Raw genomic sequence first — 18,228 nt, 5'->3', positions numbered from 1 at the left:
CCCCAGGTCACAGAGATTTTCTCCTGTGTTCTCCTCTAAAAATGTAATGCTTTTAGCTCTTACATTTAGCTCTCTGATCCGTTTTGAGTTAATTTTTGTGGATGTCGAATCATGCCAGCACCACTGTTTTTTTAGCTGACGTACGGTCAGTTTACACTGTTGTGTCAGTTTCTGGTGCACAGCGTCATGTTTCAGTCAGTCATACACATGTGTTCCTTTTCACGTCTCTTTTCATTACAGGTTACGACAAGATACTGAATACTTCCCTGTGCTCTGCGGTAGAAGCTTCTTGTTTATCTATTTTACCAGCACCACTTCTTACAAAGATTGTTCTTTCTCCACTGAATTGTCTTGGCACCTTTGTCAAAGGTCAGTTGACCACAAATGTAAGGGTTTTTTCTGGACTCTCAGTTCCGTTCCATTGATCCGTGTGTTCACCCCCTGCCGGTACCACACGGTCTTGACCATTTTAGCTGTGTATTAGGTTTACATTGAGTTTTGAAACATTCTTCATACATTAGATGGCTTTTAATGCTTCTCTGGTGTGTGTTTCAGCCTTGTCTCCCCAGTTAGACTGAACGCACACTGAGCCGCAGCTCTCCCATTTCAAATCACCAGACTTCAGGCAAATTAGTTGAGCATTTTGGACGTTTGGGACTTCTTTTTCTTCATCTTCATTTTCTTCATTTTGGACTTTTGGGACAAAACAGAAGTAAAACCTTCTATTTTTCTATGTCACAGGATTTTTGTTTGTTAATGAGATTACAAACTCGGAAACACTCTGAACTATGATTTTTTGTCATTGCAAGGGACGTTTACTAGGTTCCACTTGTGGTAGGTAGATCTTTTATAATTTAGGTTTACAGCATCCTCGGTAAATCATGCAGGCAGTCAACCCTCAGCCTAGAGTGTGCATTTATGGCTTTAATTTTGCCTGGAAGTGAAGGAGTGGTGTTTCTTCTCCGCTGCTCTCCTGCAGGTAACCAGCTCTCATGGTGAAGCTGGTACCCCCACTCCTGCCGCTGGCCTGCCTCGCTCGCCTCCTCCTCCGCTGCCTTCTCTTTGCCAAGCCAGGCTCGGTCATGGGTGTGGATGCAGCCCACGCCCAGCAAGTGAGGAGTCTTCTAAAAACAGCACAGCGCCCAGACGTGGCTGAAGTCCTGGGATGCCCTGATAACACGCGAGTTAGGGAGGGGTCCTCGCTTCTGGTCCCTGCACTGTATGTGGAGAGCAGCCCTCCCAAGAGCACAGGGTCACTTCCACGTGGAAACGTCCTGGAGGAGGAGTCTCTGCCTGATGAAGACCATGCTTTCTTTCTCAACAGCAGTGCGGAGGCCTTGTTACTCCAGCTCGGCCAGCACTAGCAGGTCTGTATTCAGGGCTGGTGGACGTCCGTGTCAGCTGCTCCAGCCAAAGCAAGCTTTCTTCATTATAGTAGAAGTAAAACTAAACTGTAAAACCTCACTCAGCAAACTTTCTGGTAACTAGGACTCCAGCATTACACATTTATAATACAAATGATCTTTAGAATAAAGCCCATTAGTCAATAAAAATCCTCGAAATACCTTCAAAATGAAAGGTGACATTAGTGTGTGTGTAGAGAATTACCTGTAATTGCATTACTGATGTCTAACGATTTCCATGGGTATTCTCGCGCCGAGTGTGCCGTGTGCTTGATTTAAGGTAAGTTTTGAGAATGTGCCACTGTCGTGCTGTGCTGATTTTTTTTAAGATTTTTTTTATTGAGTTATAGTCAGTTTGCAATGTTGTGTCAAATTCCAGTGTAGAGCACAATTTTTCAGTTGTACATGAACATGCATATATTCATTGTCACATTTTTTTCGCTGTGAGCTACCACAAGATCTTGTATATATTTCCCTGTGCTATACAGTACAATCTTGTTTATCTATTCTACATACGCCTGTCAGTATCTACAAATTTTGAAATCCCAGTCTGTCCCTTCCCACCCCCCGCCCTCTTGGCAACCACAAGTTTGTATTCTGTGTCTGAGACTGTTTCTGTTTTGTATTTATGTTCCTTTTTTTTTTTTAGATTCCACATATGAGCCATCTCATATGGTATTTTTCTTTCTCTTTCTGGCTCACTTCACTTAGAATGACATTCTCCAGGGACATCCATGTTGCTGCAAGTGGCGTTATGTAGTCGGTTTTTATGGCTGAGAAGTATTCCATTGTATAAATATACCACCTCTTCTTTATCCAGTCATCTGTCGATGGACATTTGGGCTGTTTCCATGTCTTGGCTGTTGTAAATAGTGCTGCTATGCACATGGGGGTGCAGGTGTCTTTTTGAAGTAGGGTTCCTTCTGGGTATATGCCCAGGAGCGGGATTCCTGGGTCATACGGTAAGTCTATTCCTAGTCATTTGAGGAATCTCCATACTCTTTTCCACAGTGGCTGCACCAAACTGCATTCCCACCAGCAGTGTAGGAAGGATCCCCTTTGTCCATAGCCTCTGCAGCATTTGTCATTTGTTGACTTTTGAACGATGGCCTTTCTGGGTGGTGTGAGGTGATAGATACCTCATCGCAGTTTTGATTTGCATTTCTGTGCTGATTAAAGAGAATACACAGTGCTTTTCTGTTAAGGCGTTCAAGGAAGTTGGATTCTTTTTTTTTTGTTCTCCACAGTCCTCTCGAGCGTGGAGTGGAGAAATGGGTTTCCAGAGGCGGCCACACATCTGAGCTCTGTCCAGGGTGGGGCTGGCCCAGGCTGGGCCTGTGCCCGGGGTCACAGCACGTCCCTGGAGCCGCGGGAGAGCGGCCTCAGTCCACTTTCCACGACGGCTCAGTCTCACCAGCGTGGAAGCCGGGGCTTCGAATTTTATTTCTGCCCAATTGTGAAACCTTTACCCCCACCTCCCATTATTCTCCCCACCCCTCGAGCTCGCTGGGGCCCCCTCTTTTCCAACAAAGGCAAACGTCTCTGGCAGCAAAGGCCTGACCCGCGCCTCCAGTGGAGACCTGCCAGCTGTGTGTGTCCCGTGGTTGTGGGAACATGAAACGTAGTTTATATTTTGATTTACGCGTCTTCTCAGTGTCTTCTCTCAACCACGTTCCTGTTTCAGCTGTTCTCTAGTGAGGTTGCTGTTCAATTATTAAGCAGTGGGGTCTTTGCATATACTCAGGATTTTAATTTTGTTTATTCGGTGCAAGAGTTTTTTTTAGTTGGGTGGTAAATCTTCCTCTGCCTTTATGAAGGCTGACAGATCCTCTCCAGAAGGGAGTGAGAGAGCATACTGCGGAACACAAGCATCTTGGAGCTAAATGCCCCCGTGGCCTTCATTTTCCTCTGGTCCAGGCCAACCCCCCATAACTGGACTGTTTGCCGAGGAAGCTTACCGGTCTATGTCATAGGCAGTCAGCTTTCAATAATCCACAGTCACTAGCAGAAAATGTGAATCGTTTAATCCACTCAGCTGGCTGAGGGCCCCCAAGCAGGTAACCCCACACTCCCTGGAGGAGCCCCGCCCTCACCGACCACCTCAGTGGATTATAAGTGTGGCCCCCTTCTGCCTGCCACAGGGTGTGGGGACCTCGGGCCACCTGAGTCACTCAGAGAACATCAGCCTGTCACTGTGGATGATCACAGTCTGCTGACCTTAATGTGCCAAATGGTATTTGACGCCACAGAGGATGGTGTAGAATGTAGTTCCAGAGTGTTTCAGATTTCATCCGGAAGTATGGCTTCCAGCTCATGGTCATCCATCCATGCCCCTTTGCTTCCCTTTTTGGCAAGTGATGTTCCTCAGAAAGGAGCAAAGGAAATATTACTGCTGCTCACCAACCATGATGTTACTGATGGAGGAACGTCGAAAGCTATGGATGAAAAGACATGGAGCTCTATAGCAAAGAGAACGGTCTCCAGTACCTTGTAACAGCCTATAATGAAAAAGACTATGAAGAGGAGTGTATGTGTGTGTATGACTGAGTCACTGTGCTGTCCACCAGGAGTGAACACAGCATCGTAAACCGAGTATACTTCAATTAAAAAGCAAAAAAGCCATGGGATGTATTTCCTATCTCCGCTTTTTCCCTTTGCCAGAGTATTGGAAGTGGGCTGTAAACCCATCTTACATATGGTGCCTCTTTTTGCAGTGCGAAGGTTGAGTGGATCCTGAAAAGCCAGAGATCTAGGTCCTTGGTCTTTTCTTCACTACTTTCATCTGACTTAGGTGAGAACACAGGTTACATTATTTGCAAGTCATGAAGATTAATCTGATCACTGCAATGTTTGGCAGTATTTTAATACACTGAGAAACAACACAGACACCAAATTAAACTTAACAAGTGTCCGTAGGAGAGCCTACAGTTAATTCAAAGAAGGACCCTCAGGAGCCTCCAGGGACAGGATGGGGCCTCCTGCAGAGAAGACACAGGGGCTGTGGAGGGCGCCAGCCTCTCGTGGACCCGGGTGACGTGGCTGCTGAAACCCCCCGGCTCGGGGAGGTCTCGTCCGTGCAGGCTCAGTGGTCACGTCGTGGAGCTGGGCATTCTGCTGTCTGGTGGCGACGGCGCGTTGGAAGTATTTCACATGGTTCGTTATTTAAAAATTTTTTTTTTTTATTAAAGTACAATCCGTTACAATGTGTCAATTTCTGGTGTCCAGCACAGTGTCCCAGTCGTGCATATACATACCTATATTCATCTTCATATTATTTTTTATTAAAGCTTATTACAAGATATTGAATATAGTTCCCTGTGCTGCATAGAAGAAATTTACTTTTTTTAAACATAAGCTAGCACATAATCAGCTGAATTACCTATGTTTCAATTGCAGGAAAAAAAATTTTTCTTATTTAATTGCTCAAAATGAATCAAAGAAGTTAATACCTTTGCTCTCTTTAAATAACTAAACCCTATAATAATGAATACTATTAGGGAAAACTCTGGAAAAAATCCTCAACTACACTGTGACTTTAATTTTCATTGTTATATAAGTGGTTTTCGATAGAACACCCAACTTCAAATTTGCCTATTTAACACAAAGAGGCATTGCAGTAGTTGTTGTGTATTGAAATTAACACATATTCAAATTAAATTATTAGATTACATTAACACTTGATTTATTAACATTGTTGAAATACATTCAACAAAAGTAAATTTTCCAAAAGAGAAGTTTATTACTTTGATGACTGACTTTTTATTCTAATCATTTCTGAATTTTTTCTGAAAGGTAAAAAGTCTCCACATTTTATTAAATAAAATATTCAACATGATTTAATTAAAAAAAGAAGAAATTTGTTTTTTTAAATCTATTTCAATATATAGTGGCTAACATTTGCAAATCTCAAACTCCCCATTTCATCCCTTCCCACCCCCTTTCCCCTGGTTACCGTAAGATTGTTTACTGTGTTTGCGAGTCTGTTTCTGTTTTGTTGATGAGTTCATTAGTGTCCTCTTTTTTCTTTTTCTTTTTTTTTAAGATTCCACATATGAATGATATATGATATTTTTTTTTCTCTTTCTGGCTCACTTCACTTAAAATGACAATTTCTGGGTCCATCCATGTTGCTTGCTGCAAATGGCAATATTTTCTCTTTTTATCGCTGAGCAATATTCTGTTGCATCACATGGTTCGTTGTAAGAGGGATATTGATGTAAGAACTCCAGGGCAGCTTGTGTCGGACAGGAAGATTCTGGGAAGCCTCTCAGATACGGGATAGTGAAAGACAGTGGGAACGTGTGGCTGGAGAGAACAAGCCTCCGAAGTGCCCGAGGGCCGCCTTCAGACATCTCAGAGGATCTTTATCTTATACACACAGGCTGTTTACTTTATGTCGCTTAAGAGGGAAAAATTAGAATCAGTGGGCTGAGACTATGGGAAGGCAGTTTGGCTGAAATCAGTATTTCTAGAAGTGTGGTACACATACCACCAGGGGTACAAGAGACGTTTTTGTCTTCATTTTTAAAAACTTTTTTTTTAATAGTTGTCAGCTTACAGGAAGATTGCAAAAAAACAATATAGAGAATTCGGGTACACCCTTCACCTGAAAAGCTCATGTAGTCGAAGTACAATTAGCAAACCCCGAAGTTAACATCAGTGCAGGCCTGTTAACCAGACTACAGGCCTTGCTCCAGTTTCACCAGTTTTCCCACTAATCCAGGACCTGAAACCAGGAGCCCACATTGCACTTAGTCCTTGTATTTTCCTAAACCCTTCTGAACTTCCTCAGTCTTCCCTGACCTTGATGCTTTTAATGAGGAGTGGTAGTTAACTTTGTAGAAGATCCAGCCTGGGTTGTCCAGCATTTTTATGATGAGGTCAAGGCGTGCATGTGGCAGGAGTACCACAGAGGTGACGTTGGGCTTTCTCAGTGCGTCACATCAGGGGTCCATGGTGTCAAGATGTCTCTTAAACTTGTCACTGGAACGTGTTTTCATCCACTGTAAAGTTGCTATTTTTTCTCTTTGTAATTAAAAAAAAAAAAACCTTGAGGGAGATTCTTTGAATATTTGTGCCAGTATCCTGTTTCTCCTTAAACTTTGCCTACTGATTTAGTATCTATTGGTAAGTCTTGCCTGAAGTAGTTCTCACTGCGGTGTTTACTTGATGGCGATTTTGTATGTCCCCCACTCCTTTTATGTTTGATTAGCCTTCACCTGTGAGGAGGAACCGCCTCTTCTGTCGCAGCTATTTATTCAGTTGTTTATGTTGCGGGCAGCCTCACGGGTATTTACTCTGCGGGCTACGACCCAGTGCTGTTGTGACTGCCTTCACTGCTTGAGCCGTTGCAGCTTTGGCCATGAGGAACTTCGTCAGCTTGGCACCTAGGTCTTTTTGCCTCATCTCTAAAAAAAATTTTCTTACTTTGGGTGCCACAAAATGTTTCAGGCTCATCTTACATTTTCCTTGCTCCATCCCTGAATCAGCCACTCCGTGGAGCCCAGATTCCTTTAGTGGGACAAGGGTGTTCAGAAGCCAGTGTCGACGTGGGCAGTGTAATCTTCCTGCTAGGATGCCGCTGTTGTCAGCAGCACAGCTAGGAAATGTACGTATTATATACATATTTGTAACATATATCACAAAATACAGAATACTTAATGTATTTATGTCTGTATATAAATGTATAGAAGTACATATGTTTGTATTTATATGCCTACACATTTCTGTACCTCTTCCTGTTTATGTATTAAAAACTGCTTTCATACTAATGCTTCCAATTCTAATCAGCACCACTGGGTTCATTGTAAACTTCTCCCTTTTATTGTAGCATTTCAACAGTAGAAACCTGGTTCTCATTATTACAGTACATTTGCTTATTTATTCAACCCTAGTATGCCATTAAAGCAGTTTCAAAATTGCTAACCCTGGGAGAAACAGATTTACTCACTAGCGTCAGTATCTGCATGCAGCTCAGAGAGGTGTGGCCCCCTCCTCACCCTGCTGCCGGTCCTCCTCTGTCCAAGCCTTTCCCACACCTCTCTGTAGGAAACCAGTCTCTTCAGCTCCTGACATATCCTCCTGTATTTCTTTTGCACAAACACGCAGAGAGGTGTGCACTCCTTTCTCACGTGAAGGACAGCATGCTACAGATACCCCCTTGCACCTGGCCTCACTGCCAGTGCACGCACACCTTCCTCCTGCCCCTCACTGCTGCGCGGCGCTCCCGGCCATGGATGTGCCCTGTGTACCCAGCCGCTCGCCAGCTCTGGGCATTCAGGTTGTTTCCAGTGCCTTGCAGGTTACCAGCGCTGCAGTGAGTAACCTTGTGCAGTTTTTATTTTTCACAGTATTGTAGATGGACCTGGAGGGGTAGATTCCTCGAGGTCCAATTTCCAGGTTAAAAAGTAGGAAGTAGCTTTGTTAGGCATTGCCAAATTTCCCTGCAGAATTTGCATTCCCATCAGCAACACAGGAGGTGCCTGTTTCCCACAGCCTCACCAACAGAGGCTGCCTCACAATTTAAAATTTTTTGCCAGTTTGATAAATGATGCTGGTATTTTGCAGTGGTAATTTGCAGTTCTATAAATATGTGCGAGTTTGAGCTTTTTCCCCGTGTTTGGAGGCTGTTTTTATAACTTTGTTCATCAGTTGAATGTTCATGTCTTTTTCCTATTTTTCTTTCAGGTTCTTAGTCCTTTGTCCCTCAATTTTTGGGAGAGTTCCGTGTATTAAGGCTGTTAGCCCTTCTCCTGTAGTGTATGCTGCAAGCATTTTCTTCCAACTTGTAGTCATCTCTTTACTGTAAGATATTGTTTTGTTTTGTCCTGCAGACATAATTTTTATGTAGTCAGATTTTCAATTTTTGTTTTGTTGACTTTGGTAATTTTGAGTCATAGTTAGAAGGTCTTTCCCTGCACCACGCTTCAAAAAGCACCCACGCACATTTTCTTCCAAGAATTACAGTTTCATTGTTTTACATCCCTAATCTACGTGGTTTATTTTTATATATGGTATGAGATACAGGTCTAATTTTATCTTTTTCCACATGGCCACCCAGTTGTCCCAGCACCATGTATTAAAGAGTTCATCTTTATGCCAGTGTCTTGAGATGCCAGATTTCCATATACGTTTGGGTTTATTTCTGGACTTCTGTCCCATTTGTCTCTTTGTCTGTTTATCTCTAGCACCACTGGTTTTTTTTTTTTTTCAACTGAAATAGAGTTGATTTACAATATTGTGTTAGTTTTAGGTATATAGCATAGTGAAATTTTTTTTTTCAGATGACACTCCGCTGTAGGTGATTACAAGATTAGGGTATAATTTCCAGTGCTGTTCGGTGAATCCCTGTTGCTTACCGTTTCTGTGTGGTAGCTTGTGTCTGCTAATCCTGTACTCCTCATTGGTCCCTCCCCCACTTCCTCTCCCCTTTGATGACTGGAAGTTTGTTTTCTGTGTTTGTGAGACTGTTGTAGTTTGTATACAGATTGGTTTGTTTTATTTTTAGATTCCACATACAGGTGATACCTTATATAGTATTTGTCTCTGTCTGACTTGTTTCACTAAGCATACTGTTGTCTCGGTTCATCCATGTTGCTGCAAATGGTAGTATTTCATTCTTTTTTGTGGCTGAACAGTATTCCGTTATGTGTGTATATGTGTGTATACACACCACCCTCCTTGAGGCAGTTGTCTGTTGATGGGCACTTGGGTTGCTTCCCATATTTCAGCTACTGTAAACAGTGCTGCTGTGGACATTGGGGTGCATGTATCTTTTCACATTAGAGTTTTTGTTTTTTTCTGAATATATACTCAGGAATGGGATTGCTGGATCATATAGCAGTTCTATTTTTATCTTTTTAAGGAGTCTTCATACTGATTTCCAGAGTGGCTGCACCAGTGTACATTCCCACCAGCAGTAGACAAGGGTTTCCTTTTCTCCACACCATCTTCTTTTATTATTTGTAGACTTTTTGATGATGGCCATTCTGACTGGTGTGAGGTTTGATTTGCATTTTTCTAATAATTAGCAGTGTTGAGTGGCTTTTCACGTGCCTGTTGGCCATCTGGATATCTTCTTTGGAAAAATACCTGTTTAGGTCTTCTGCCCATTTTTTGATTGGGTTATTTTTTCAGTTGTATGAGCTGTTTGTTCATTTTGGATATTAACCCCCTGTTGGTCACATCATTTGCAAATATTTGCTCCCACTCTGTAGGTTATCTTTTCGTTTTGTTGATGATTTCAAAACAAACAAAAACTTTTTTCATAACCAAAACTTCTAAGTTTGATTAGGTTCTATTTGTTTACTTTTGTTTACTTTTGCTTTGATTTCTTTTGCCTTGAGACTGATCTGAGAAAATGTTGCTGCAGTTTATGTCAAAGAATGTTTTGCCTACATTCTCTTCTAGTTTTATGGTGTTCTGTCTTACATTTAGGTCTTTAAACCATTTTGAGTTTATTTTTGTGTATGGTGTGAAGGAATGTTCTAATTTCATTATTTTGAATGTAGCTGTCCAGCACCCTGTTTAATTACAGTCTTTATGGTATGTTTTAATGTCCAGCATTTCTCCCCACCCCCAGGTTTTTCTGGCTATTCTTGCATTTTTTTTTTCCCATGTGACCTTTAGTATCAAGTTGTGTAAGTCTATACAGTAGTTTATTGCTGTTTGCTGGTATTTCATTGAATTTGTAAATTAAATTAGGGAGAACTGTCATTTTTATAGGGTTGAGTTATCCTATCCAAGAATAGGGGGTGCCTCTCTATTTGTTGATATCTACTTTTATGTTATTCCAGAATGTTTTAAATTTTCCTTGTATGGGTTTTGTCAAATTCTTATTAAAGTTATTCCTAAACATTTAATCTTCTTTGTTGCAATTATTTTAAATGGGGTTTTCTCTAGTTACTCATTGTTTTGTATTTGAAGGCTATTGATTTTTGTATGTTAATTTTGTTTCTTATTCAGTGGATTATTTTATTGAGTTGGTTTCATCATTGATTCTCTGGGGGTTTCCAGGTACACACTATGACATCATCTACAAGTAGAGGTAACTGTACTTCTGTATCCATTCTTATGCTTCTGATGGATGTATCTTTTGTAATTCTATTGGTGACATAATACCTCCAGGACGATGGTGAACAGATGTGGAGACTGGGTATGCCTGCCTGTTCCTGGTCTTAGTGGAAATGCTGCTAGTCCTTCCCCAATAAATAAGATACTGGCTTTTGGATTAAGGTATATGTATTTTATCATGTTAAGACTGTAACACTCAATTCCTATTTTATTTAACTTTTATAAGTGCGTTTTTAATTTTGTCAGAGGATTTTTCAGCATCCATGGGGATAATCATATTATTTTCCCTTAGTTTATTACAGTGGTGAATGATATTAATGGATTTGCTAATATTGAACCCAGCTTTCATTTCTTGAAAAAATCCTACTTGGTCATGGTATCTGATTTCTTAACATGGTACTGGATTCTGTTTGTTAATATTTTATTTGATTTTTTGCATTGATATCTATGAGTGATGCTGGCCTGCAGTTTTCTTTCTTTGCTCTCTTTAGCTGGCTTGTCAGTGTTATTCGTGCTTCAGGAAAGGAGCTGGGAAGTTTCCTCCCCTCTCGGCGCTCTGCAGGAGCTTCTGTGTGGTGCACTGGAAAGACCTCATCTGTGAAGGTGTGGTGGAGTTCCCCTGCGGAACCGGCTGGTCCTGCTGCTGCTTGTGGGGTGCTTGCTCGTAACCCTTCGTGTTCCTCCTATGGCAGTCAGTCCTTTAAGCTTCCTAACTCTGATGGGGTCAGTTTTCGTCATTTGAATTTTCTTAGAAAGTTACCCATTTCAGCTGCGTTTTTGAATTCATTTGCATAGAAGTCTGCAAAGTAGTCTCTAATGACTTTTTAAATTTCTTCTCTTTTATTGTTTATTTCCCTAGTGTTATGTTCTGTATTGTGCTCTCTCCCCTTTTTTTCTTGATTAAGTTGGGTGGTGGACTGTCTATTTTGTAAAGCACCACCCCTCTACTCAGTGACCAAACTACCAACCAACCAGCCAGGATTTGGGGCTCTGCTGCTGTCTTACTCCTGCTGCTTTTGAGAAGCCTGGTGCTGCTCCAGTTCCCCCTCACTTTCACAATCTGCGGCCCCGGGGCCTTGAGGGTTTTATCTTTGTCTTTGAAATCTCATAGTTTTGTTAGGGTTTATCTCAGAGTCAATCACCCTGGGTTAATTTTCCCAGGCGCTTTGTGAGCCCTTCTCCTTTAAGATTCAGTCATTTTTCTGTTCCTAGGAAGTTTTCTGAGATTGTAATTTTAGATGCGAGGTTCGCTGCATGACCTTGTCTCCCTCTTTAGATCAGAGCTCTGAGCCACGATCGCTGTTCCTTGGCTTCCACTCCTGCTGCTGCCTTTCTTACCCTTTCAGCTTTTTCTTTATGTCTTTGGGTTGTGCTCCTGTCTTCCTTTGATGCCCTTTATTGGTTTTCATTTGAATTTATTCTCCTTAGCACGCTTTGTAAGTTATTCCTCATCTGAGATAATTGTGTTCCTTCCAGTACTTTCCCGAGTTTATTCGCGTCTTGCTTCATTTCTTTGTTTCTTTCTGTTTTGAATTCACAATTTCTAATTCAAGGTGGTTTTTTATATCCTCAGATGTTTGTTTGAATGTTTAATTGCATTTTTTAGGGTGTTTGAATTACAATTTTCTTTTGATTCAGGAGGAATTTTTATGTTATTAAGTGTTTTTAAAAGATTGTTGGTTTCAGGGCACCTCTTCTATCGGTTTGGCGAGTCCAGGGGCAGCTGCTGTCTGTCTGTTTTGGTGACAGATGGGGAGGCGAAAGTCTCCTGATGCTAGGGTGCACCTTACTTACAGGACCTGCACGTCCTCTCTTTCTCCTTTTTATCTTCACCGCCATCATCCAGGGACGTTCTCCCTTCCTCTGTCGCCTGTCTCCTTCCCAGGAGCTGTGGTTGTGGGGAAGGAATTCCTATTTAAACGGCATCTGTCAGGGAAACCCCGAACCCCAGCCCAGAATCCACGCTCTGGCTCCCCCGGCTGTTGTGTCTGTGGTCAGTGGTCCGTGGTCCACAGTGGGCCCTCCGGCCACCGTGTCCGTGGTCCCCGGTCAAGTGCGCCCCCCGGCCGTTCACGTCCCTTGCACCCTCGCAGGTGCCCCGGCTCCATCCAGCTCGCAGCTTCTCCTGCCCGCTGGGCGTGCAGCCGTGTGGGGGGTGAGGGCTGCGAGCACGAGGGGACCCCCACACGGGCTTGGTGGCTTCTCTCTCTCACAGGCCTTGTTTCCAGATTCCAGCATTCTCCGACTTCATTCGTGCCCAGGGTGCGTTGTGACGCAGAGGCGACTCTGACCCTCTGTGATTTCCTGTCCTTGGGGAAGGGCTGTCAGGAGGGCAGTTCTGTGCAACCACCCAGGGTCAGCGCTTCACCCCAGGACATTATTCCAGGTGGTGGGTGCAGGGGCTCAGAGTTAAGCATTTTCCCTTTTCATCCTTAAGGATCTGTTTTAAGGCATGTTAGGGGAGAGTAAAACCAGCAATCTAAACCCACGATACAAGGTTTCTTTCTTTAATTAATTAATTAAGTTAAAAAAAAAAGTCAATTTAGAAATTTAGAAAATAATAAATAAATAATAGGTCATAACGAACAGATTTGGCATAATAAACAAATCATGACGATGGTGTGCCGGTGACGAGGCTGTGGAGCGGCCCGCGCGTATCAGGAGTGTTTGTGACTCGGGCGGGGCTGTCCTCCAGCGGGGCTGCGGGCTGGCCCTGGGAGCCAGAGACCCATTGCTGGCTGGGCCGAAGGATGGACTCCCTGAGCACCTGCGGACCCTCCTGCCTCTCAGCTGTGTCGGGGAAAACGTCATTACCCGCACAGTACACAAAGTCCCGGGACTTGGAGAGTGAACTGTCTCTTTCCTTCAGCGACAGAGGATTGCTTTTGTAATTCATCCTCTTTAGTTCACGAGGAAGCAAAAACTAAGGGCTAACTTTCCCAGAGGTTATCCGTTATGGGCTGTGTGTGCAACTTTTGAAATGAAATTAATTTGCTCTTCGGTGTCAGTAAGACAAAGAATTATTCACACATGAATTATTCATATTATATTTAAAAAGTATGTAACAATACTTGGCAAAACGTATTGAAGCATATAACTAGTTTCTTGAACAAAATTTATAGGTCTTCTTACATTTTCAATATCAATAAACCAGTCACAATACTTTATTACAAGACTTTTGGCCAAAATTGTTTAAAATGACTATTTAAAATCTATAAAGCTAAGCAAGTATCAGACAGTGCTGGAAATAATGAGGTTAAGTGTAACGGATGGTGGTTATTCCTGAAAGATAAAGTTTGAAATCACCTCCTCAAACGTGCTGTAAACTCCCCAGCTCCGCAGAGGCCTGTTCTCACGGCTGAGCTTTTCAGGAAGCAGATTCAGTTAGAGCGCTGGGTGCTTTACGAGGCCGTCTCAAGTGAAATTTTGTTTGTTGCAGAAACGGGCGTGCAGGAGATTAGACGCAGCTGCCCAGGAACGGGGCTGCCCCCCAGGGAAGGCACGCGCCCTGGGGTCCTGGGACAGCGAGGACCCTGAGTCACCAGACCCGCATCCCAGAGGTCACCTCCCTGGACTGAGGCCCGACAGCGGCCAGGGGCGACTAGATGTGGGGGTAGGTTCCTCCTCCTGCCAAACCAGCTGTGCACGCATTTAAATGTTTAATAGAAAGTGTGAACAACCACTGTTCTGATTCATCTGTGGCTGTGATTTGTCGAACAGAGTCCTCAGATCGGCGGACGGAGCTCGGCCCAGCCTTGTCCAAGATGCGTTGCAGGGGAATCTGTAAGTACCTTCACCTTCTTGCTGTGACGTGAGGGATAGACTTGTTCGTAAATATTAGATCCATAAAACAAAGTTAATAAAAACGGCAGTTACGTTTCTAAGGAATGAGAGGTGTAAATAACAAGGTGCAGGTTGATTTAAGCCTTTCTTAGCGTTCTGCCACATGCGAGCTAATTTGTTTCCAGCTTCAGGTTGGAAATAGAACTCAAAAAATACATTTTAAGTTCTTTAAACAGAGTTCAGACCCATGGATGTGGTTAAAACAGAGATTATTTGCGGACATCTTGGAGGACGGCCCTAATAACCTCAATTACCCAAACAGGAATCAGTGTTGTTTTTAACTTTCCCTCTTCAAGCTTTTCTTTTGTTTGCATCAACTTCACGTAAACCACAGATTTCATAAAGAGCAACACAGTATTGACGCCACTAATTCAAAGGAAAGGGAGGGCTTAACATTGCCAGGGTCAGAGGTCCCGTCTCTGATGCAGTGGTCTCTTGATGCCTTGTGACTAATTTTGAACTTGTTCTGAGAACAGGTTACTATGTCTTTGAAACCTCTGTTATTTTTTTTTTAATTTTAAATTTGCAGTCTTAATAGTGCAATAAAATAAGAGTTGTGTTTAATTTCCATGTAGAAACCAGAAGTGTCTGTGTGTGTGTGTGCACACATGTGCGTGCTTGTGCGACTGTGTGAGTGTTTCTAGGATTGCCCCCTGAAGATTTTTAGAGAAGCATTGCTGTTTTTGATAAGCAAAAGATTGAGTCAGTAAATTACAGAGATTCACCTGACACATTGCAGGTGACTGTTTTACAGTGAGAGGCCATGATTTTGTTTTAAACCAAGACCTAGAACTGTTGTCAGTTATCCCTCGTGTGAACCTCTGATCATCTGAAGTCCTTAGACAAATCTGAAAGCAGAGCTTGTTGGCAGACCCACCCCATGAAAATGTGCTTTTCTTTTTGTGCCCAGTCTTCAGGAAGGTTTCTACAGGTCACGTTGCCTCCTGCAGCGTGATCCTGAGCACTGGTGAAATCAAGGGTCCCGCAGTGTGAACTTGCTGTATTTCAGTTGATTCGTATAGTTGCCCAGTGTTCCCTGGATCTTGGATAAGTAGTGCTTACCTTGAGAAGCATGACCCCATCGTGGGTAAACTATGTCAGTGCTGGTGACTGACTAGGAGCCTGCCTTATCCTCGTCACACTTCTGTGGACCGTGTCTTCAGATCCCCCACCTTCTGGGCAGACACTTGGGATGTAATGTGGGTTCTTAATGTTCTGAGAGGCTGTGCTCTGGCATGAATGGCTTAAAGAAAAAAATTTTGGGCTCAAGCAACTGATTGGATCATTTAAGCTAATATTCTGTTTGAACAACCGCACCTGTTTGATTAGGGTTTTCCTTCCTTTGTAATTCCCCAAGCTTGCCTCTGTATGTTTTGTAGGGAATGAATCTGCCACGCAGGAAACCTATATTGATGTGTAAATACATCATTTTTTTTGTTAATGCATAATGTTCTTTTCATCTAAATTTCAGAAACTGACTTTAAAAAATCAGTTTCCCTTTGTTTGGAGTTATTCTCAATAAAATTTCACCCAGGCTTGGGTGATTTAATATTTACACCCACTATTTCTAAAAGTCTTATGTAAATAAAGATTGAAATGTGAATGTGGAAAGTCACACCTCTTGATATTTGAACAGACTGTAGCTGCATGTATCTTCTAATAATAATACAGCTAGTTTCTCTCTTAAGCTTTTGAAATAATAAGGCACTATTTTTGCATTCTAGAACATCAAAGGGCTCAGGGTTAAATAAAAAGCAAATAGTATTTTTAGAAATGCGTGATCCCAGGGAGAAGTGCTTCACCGTGAGTCACCGATGGGCAGCAAGTCCACATGTCAGAAGACTTTATTAAACACAGCTCCACTCACAGGTGCACCCCATTCACACACGCCTGCCCCGTCCTGGCCCACAGTTCCAGTAGCTGACCCGGGGTGGCGACCTTGGGTCAGAGAGAAGCGAAGGTTTTGCTGGGCAGCTGTGTGGGATTGCTTGCTGTGCCTCTCAGCTTATTTGGTGCTTTTCCCTGAGAACCTCCTCTGTGTCCCGGGTCTCTGGTGTATTTCTGACCTCAGTGGGGCATCCGCCAATCTGTCTGATCGGTTCTGCTGTGAATTCTCACATGGCGGTCTCAGCTCGCTCTGAGTTGCTGGTGTCTTTCTGCTGCGAAGCTCTTCCTTATTTTTATTGTGAGTCACTGCTCACGTGTGTGAGAGCGTTTTCCTTAGACCTTCCCAAACTCGTTTTCCAGGTCAGCACGCGGGTCTCCTCTCTGTGCTCCCTTCTTGCTGGTTGGATCTGACTGTTGCTGTGATGACTGCTTCATTGTTTGCTGACAGTTTCTCAGTGATCCCTGTGAAGGCTCAACTCCTAGTACAAGGTGTTATTTAGAAACAGCTTCTCTTAACCCTCAGTCACCTGCTCACATTACTGACAGCTGGAATGAAGCCATCCCGTTGGCGTGGTGGGACCGGGTATTCAGGGTGTCCACCCGTAACCCCAGGGCAGCGGCTCTCTGTCCAGTGCTGAAAGTCTGGGATCAGTGCTGATGGTCGCTGTGTCTCCCAGACTCCTTTCCTCCCAGGAGTTGTCCCAAAGCCAGGCCACGCCATGCAGCCGGCGGCTTCTCTGGTCAGCTCAGCCCGCGTGGCACAGGGGTCCATGGCAGCCAAGTCATGCTTTTCTTTGCAAATTGTACCCGTTTAATGAAACCTAGCAATCTAGCGAGGCCGTCTCCACAGTAACCACAGAAAGATGCACAAAAGGCAGGTGGGCATGCCCAGGCAGAACAGATTTGCGGGGTTCACGTGTCCTTAGCACCCCGGTTTCCAAGTTCACCTGGCCTCTGATAATCTGTAGCTCCACAGCTGAGGGGCCACCCTCAGATTTTATTGGCTCAGCGCTGCAGTAAGTTGTCTGTTTTCTCTCAGCTCCATTCCCCACCCTTCTCTCCCCTGCTCAGTGTCCTAAAGTCTGGTTTCTGACCGTGGACACTAGAGTGGAGTCAGGAGGCAGGGGGCATGACTCCGCACCCCTCCCCCACCCAAAGCAGCCTCTCAGCACCTCTCTCCAGGGTCCTCGCTCCTGCAGAGTTGTCCGCCTTGGTCCCAACTCCTGCTGGGAGGCACCTGCTCCCGCCCAAGAGAGGGGCCCTCCTGGGGGATGTCTGCCCCCCTCCCCTGTGTAGCGTCTCTTCTCTTGCTCATTTGTGCAGTTGAATCCTGTACTAAGCGGCCTCTGTTTGAAACACCTGGATTGATTTCTTTTTTTTTTTTTTTTGGGTGGGTGGTGGTTTGGTTTCTCTTTTTGGACTGAACCTACCTGGGCCATTCCTCTAAGGAGTGGACAAAACCACCTGAAAACAGATTGCTGTCTGAAACACAGGCGCTGGGTCCTTGCAGTCCCGCTGCAGCCGCGGGCTCCTGGCCCAGCGAGCACCGCACCCTGGAGCGTGTAGAGCCGGCCCACCGGGCGGCGCGGTGGAGTTGAGTGCCTGGGCGTGAACTTGAAAAAGACAGTCAGGCCCTGTGTGTTGCCCCTGACCGGTGTTCCTTTGCTTTTGTTCACCTGGTGTTACTGGGGTTTATTACCCAAGCTGGTAGTGAATTGCCACATAAAAGCCAACGTGCAAAGCATTGTTTTGGGTATTGTGGGCTACCCGCCCCCGCCCCCAGCAAGCTGATCTTGCGTAACAGCCTGTCATTAGTGCTGAGGGCAGATACAGAGTGTTAGTAAGTTTCTCTGCTCCTCACTTTCTGGCAGTGAGATGCCCTGCCTGACAGCGTGTGTGGGGGGAGGAGGCGGCAGTGCGGGGCCACAGCTGGGGGCAGTGGGGGGCGTTTGGCCCATCCTGTTGTCTGGGTTTAGTTTTTCCTGTCGGGACAGCAGGAGGAGCCCGGGTGTGATTATTCTGA

General features: G+C 44.1%; 1 protein-coding gene across 2 annotated transcripts in view; it reads left to right on the top strand.

Moving 5' to 3' along the window:
- Positions 1-18,228, top strand: part of C8H10orf143 (chromosome 8 C10orf143 homolog) — a 65,554-nt gene that overhangs the window by 10,016 nt on the left and 37,310 nt on the right. For both annotated transcript variants that reach the window (XM_031462011.2, XM_031462012.2), the window contains exons 2-3: positions 13,915-14,088; positions 14,196-14,258. In XM_031462011.2, the coding sequence (XP_031317871.1) occupies positions 13,915-14,088; positions 14,196-14,258 (237 nt within the window). The remainder of the gene's footprint in view (positions 1-13,914; positions 14,089-14,195; positions 14,259-18,228) is intronic.

This window comes from Camelus dromedarius, chromosome 8 (genome assembly GCF_036321535.1).
Source record: "Camelus dromedarius isolate mCamDro1 chromosome 8, mCamDro1.pat, whole genome shotgun sequence".
Lineage (NCBI taxonomy): Eukaryota > Metazoa > Chordata > Mammalia > Artiodactyla > Camelidae > Camelus > Camelus dromedarius.
Note: the sequence above shows the minus strand (reverse complement) of the source record. Positions and strands in the feature narration are given on the sequence as shown.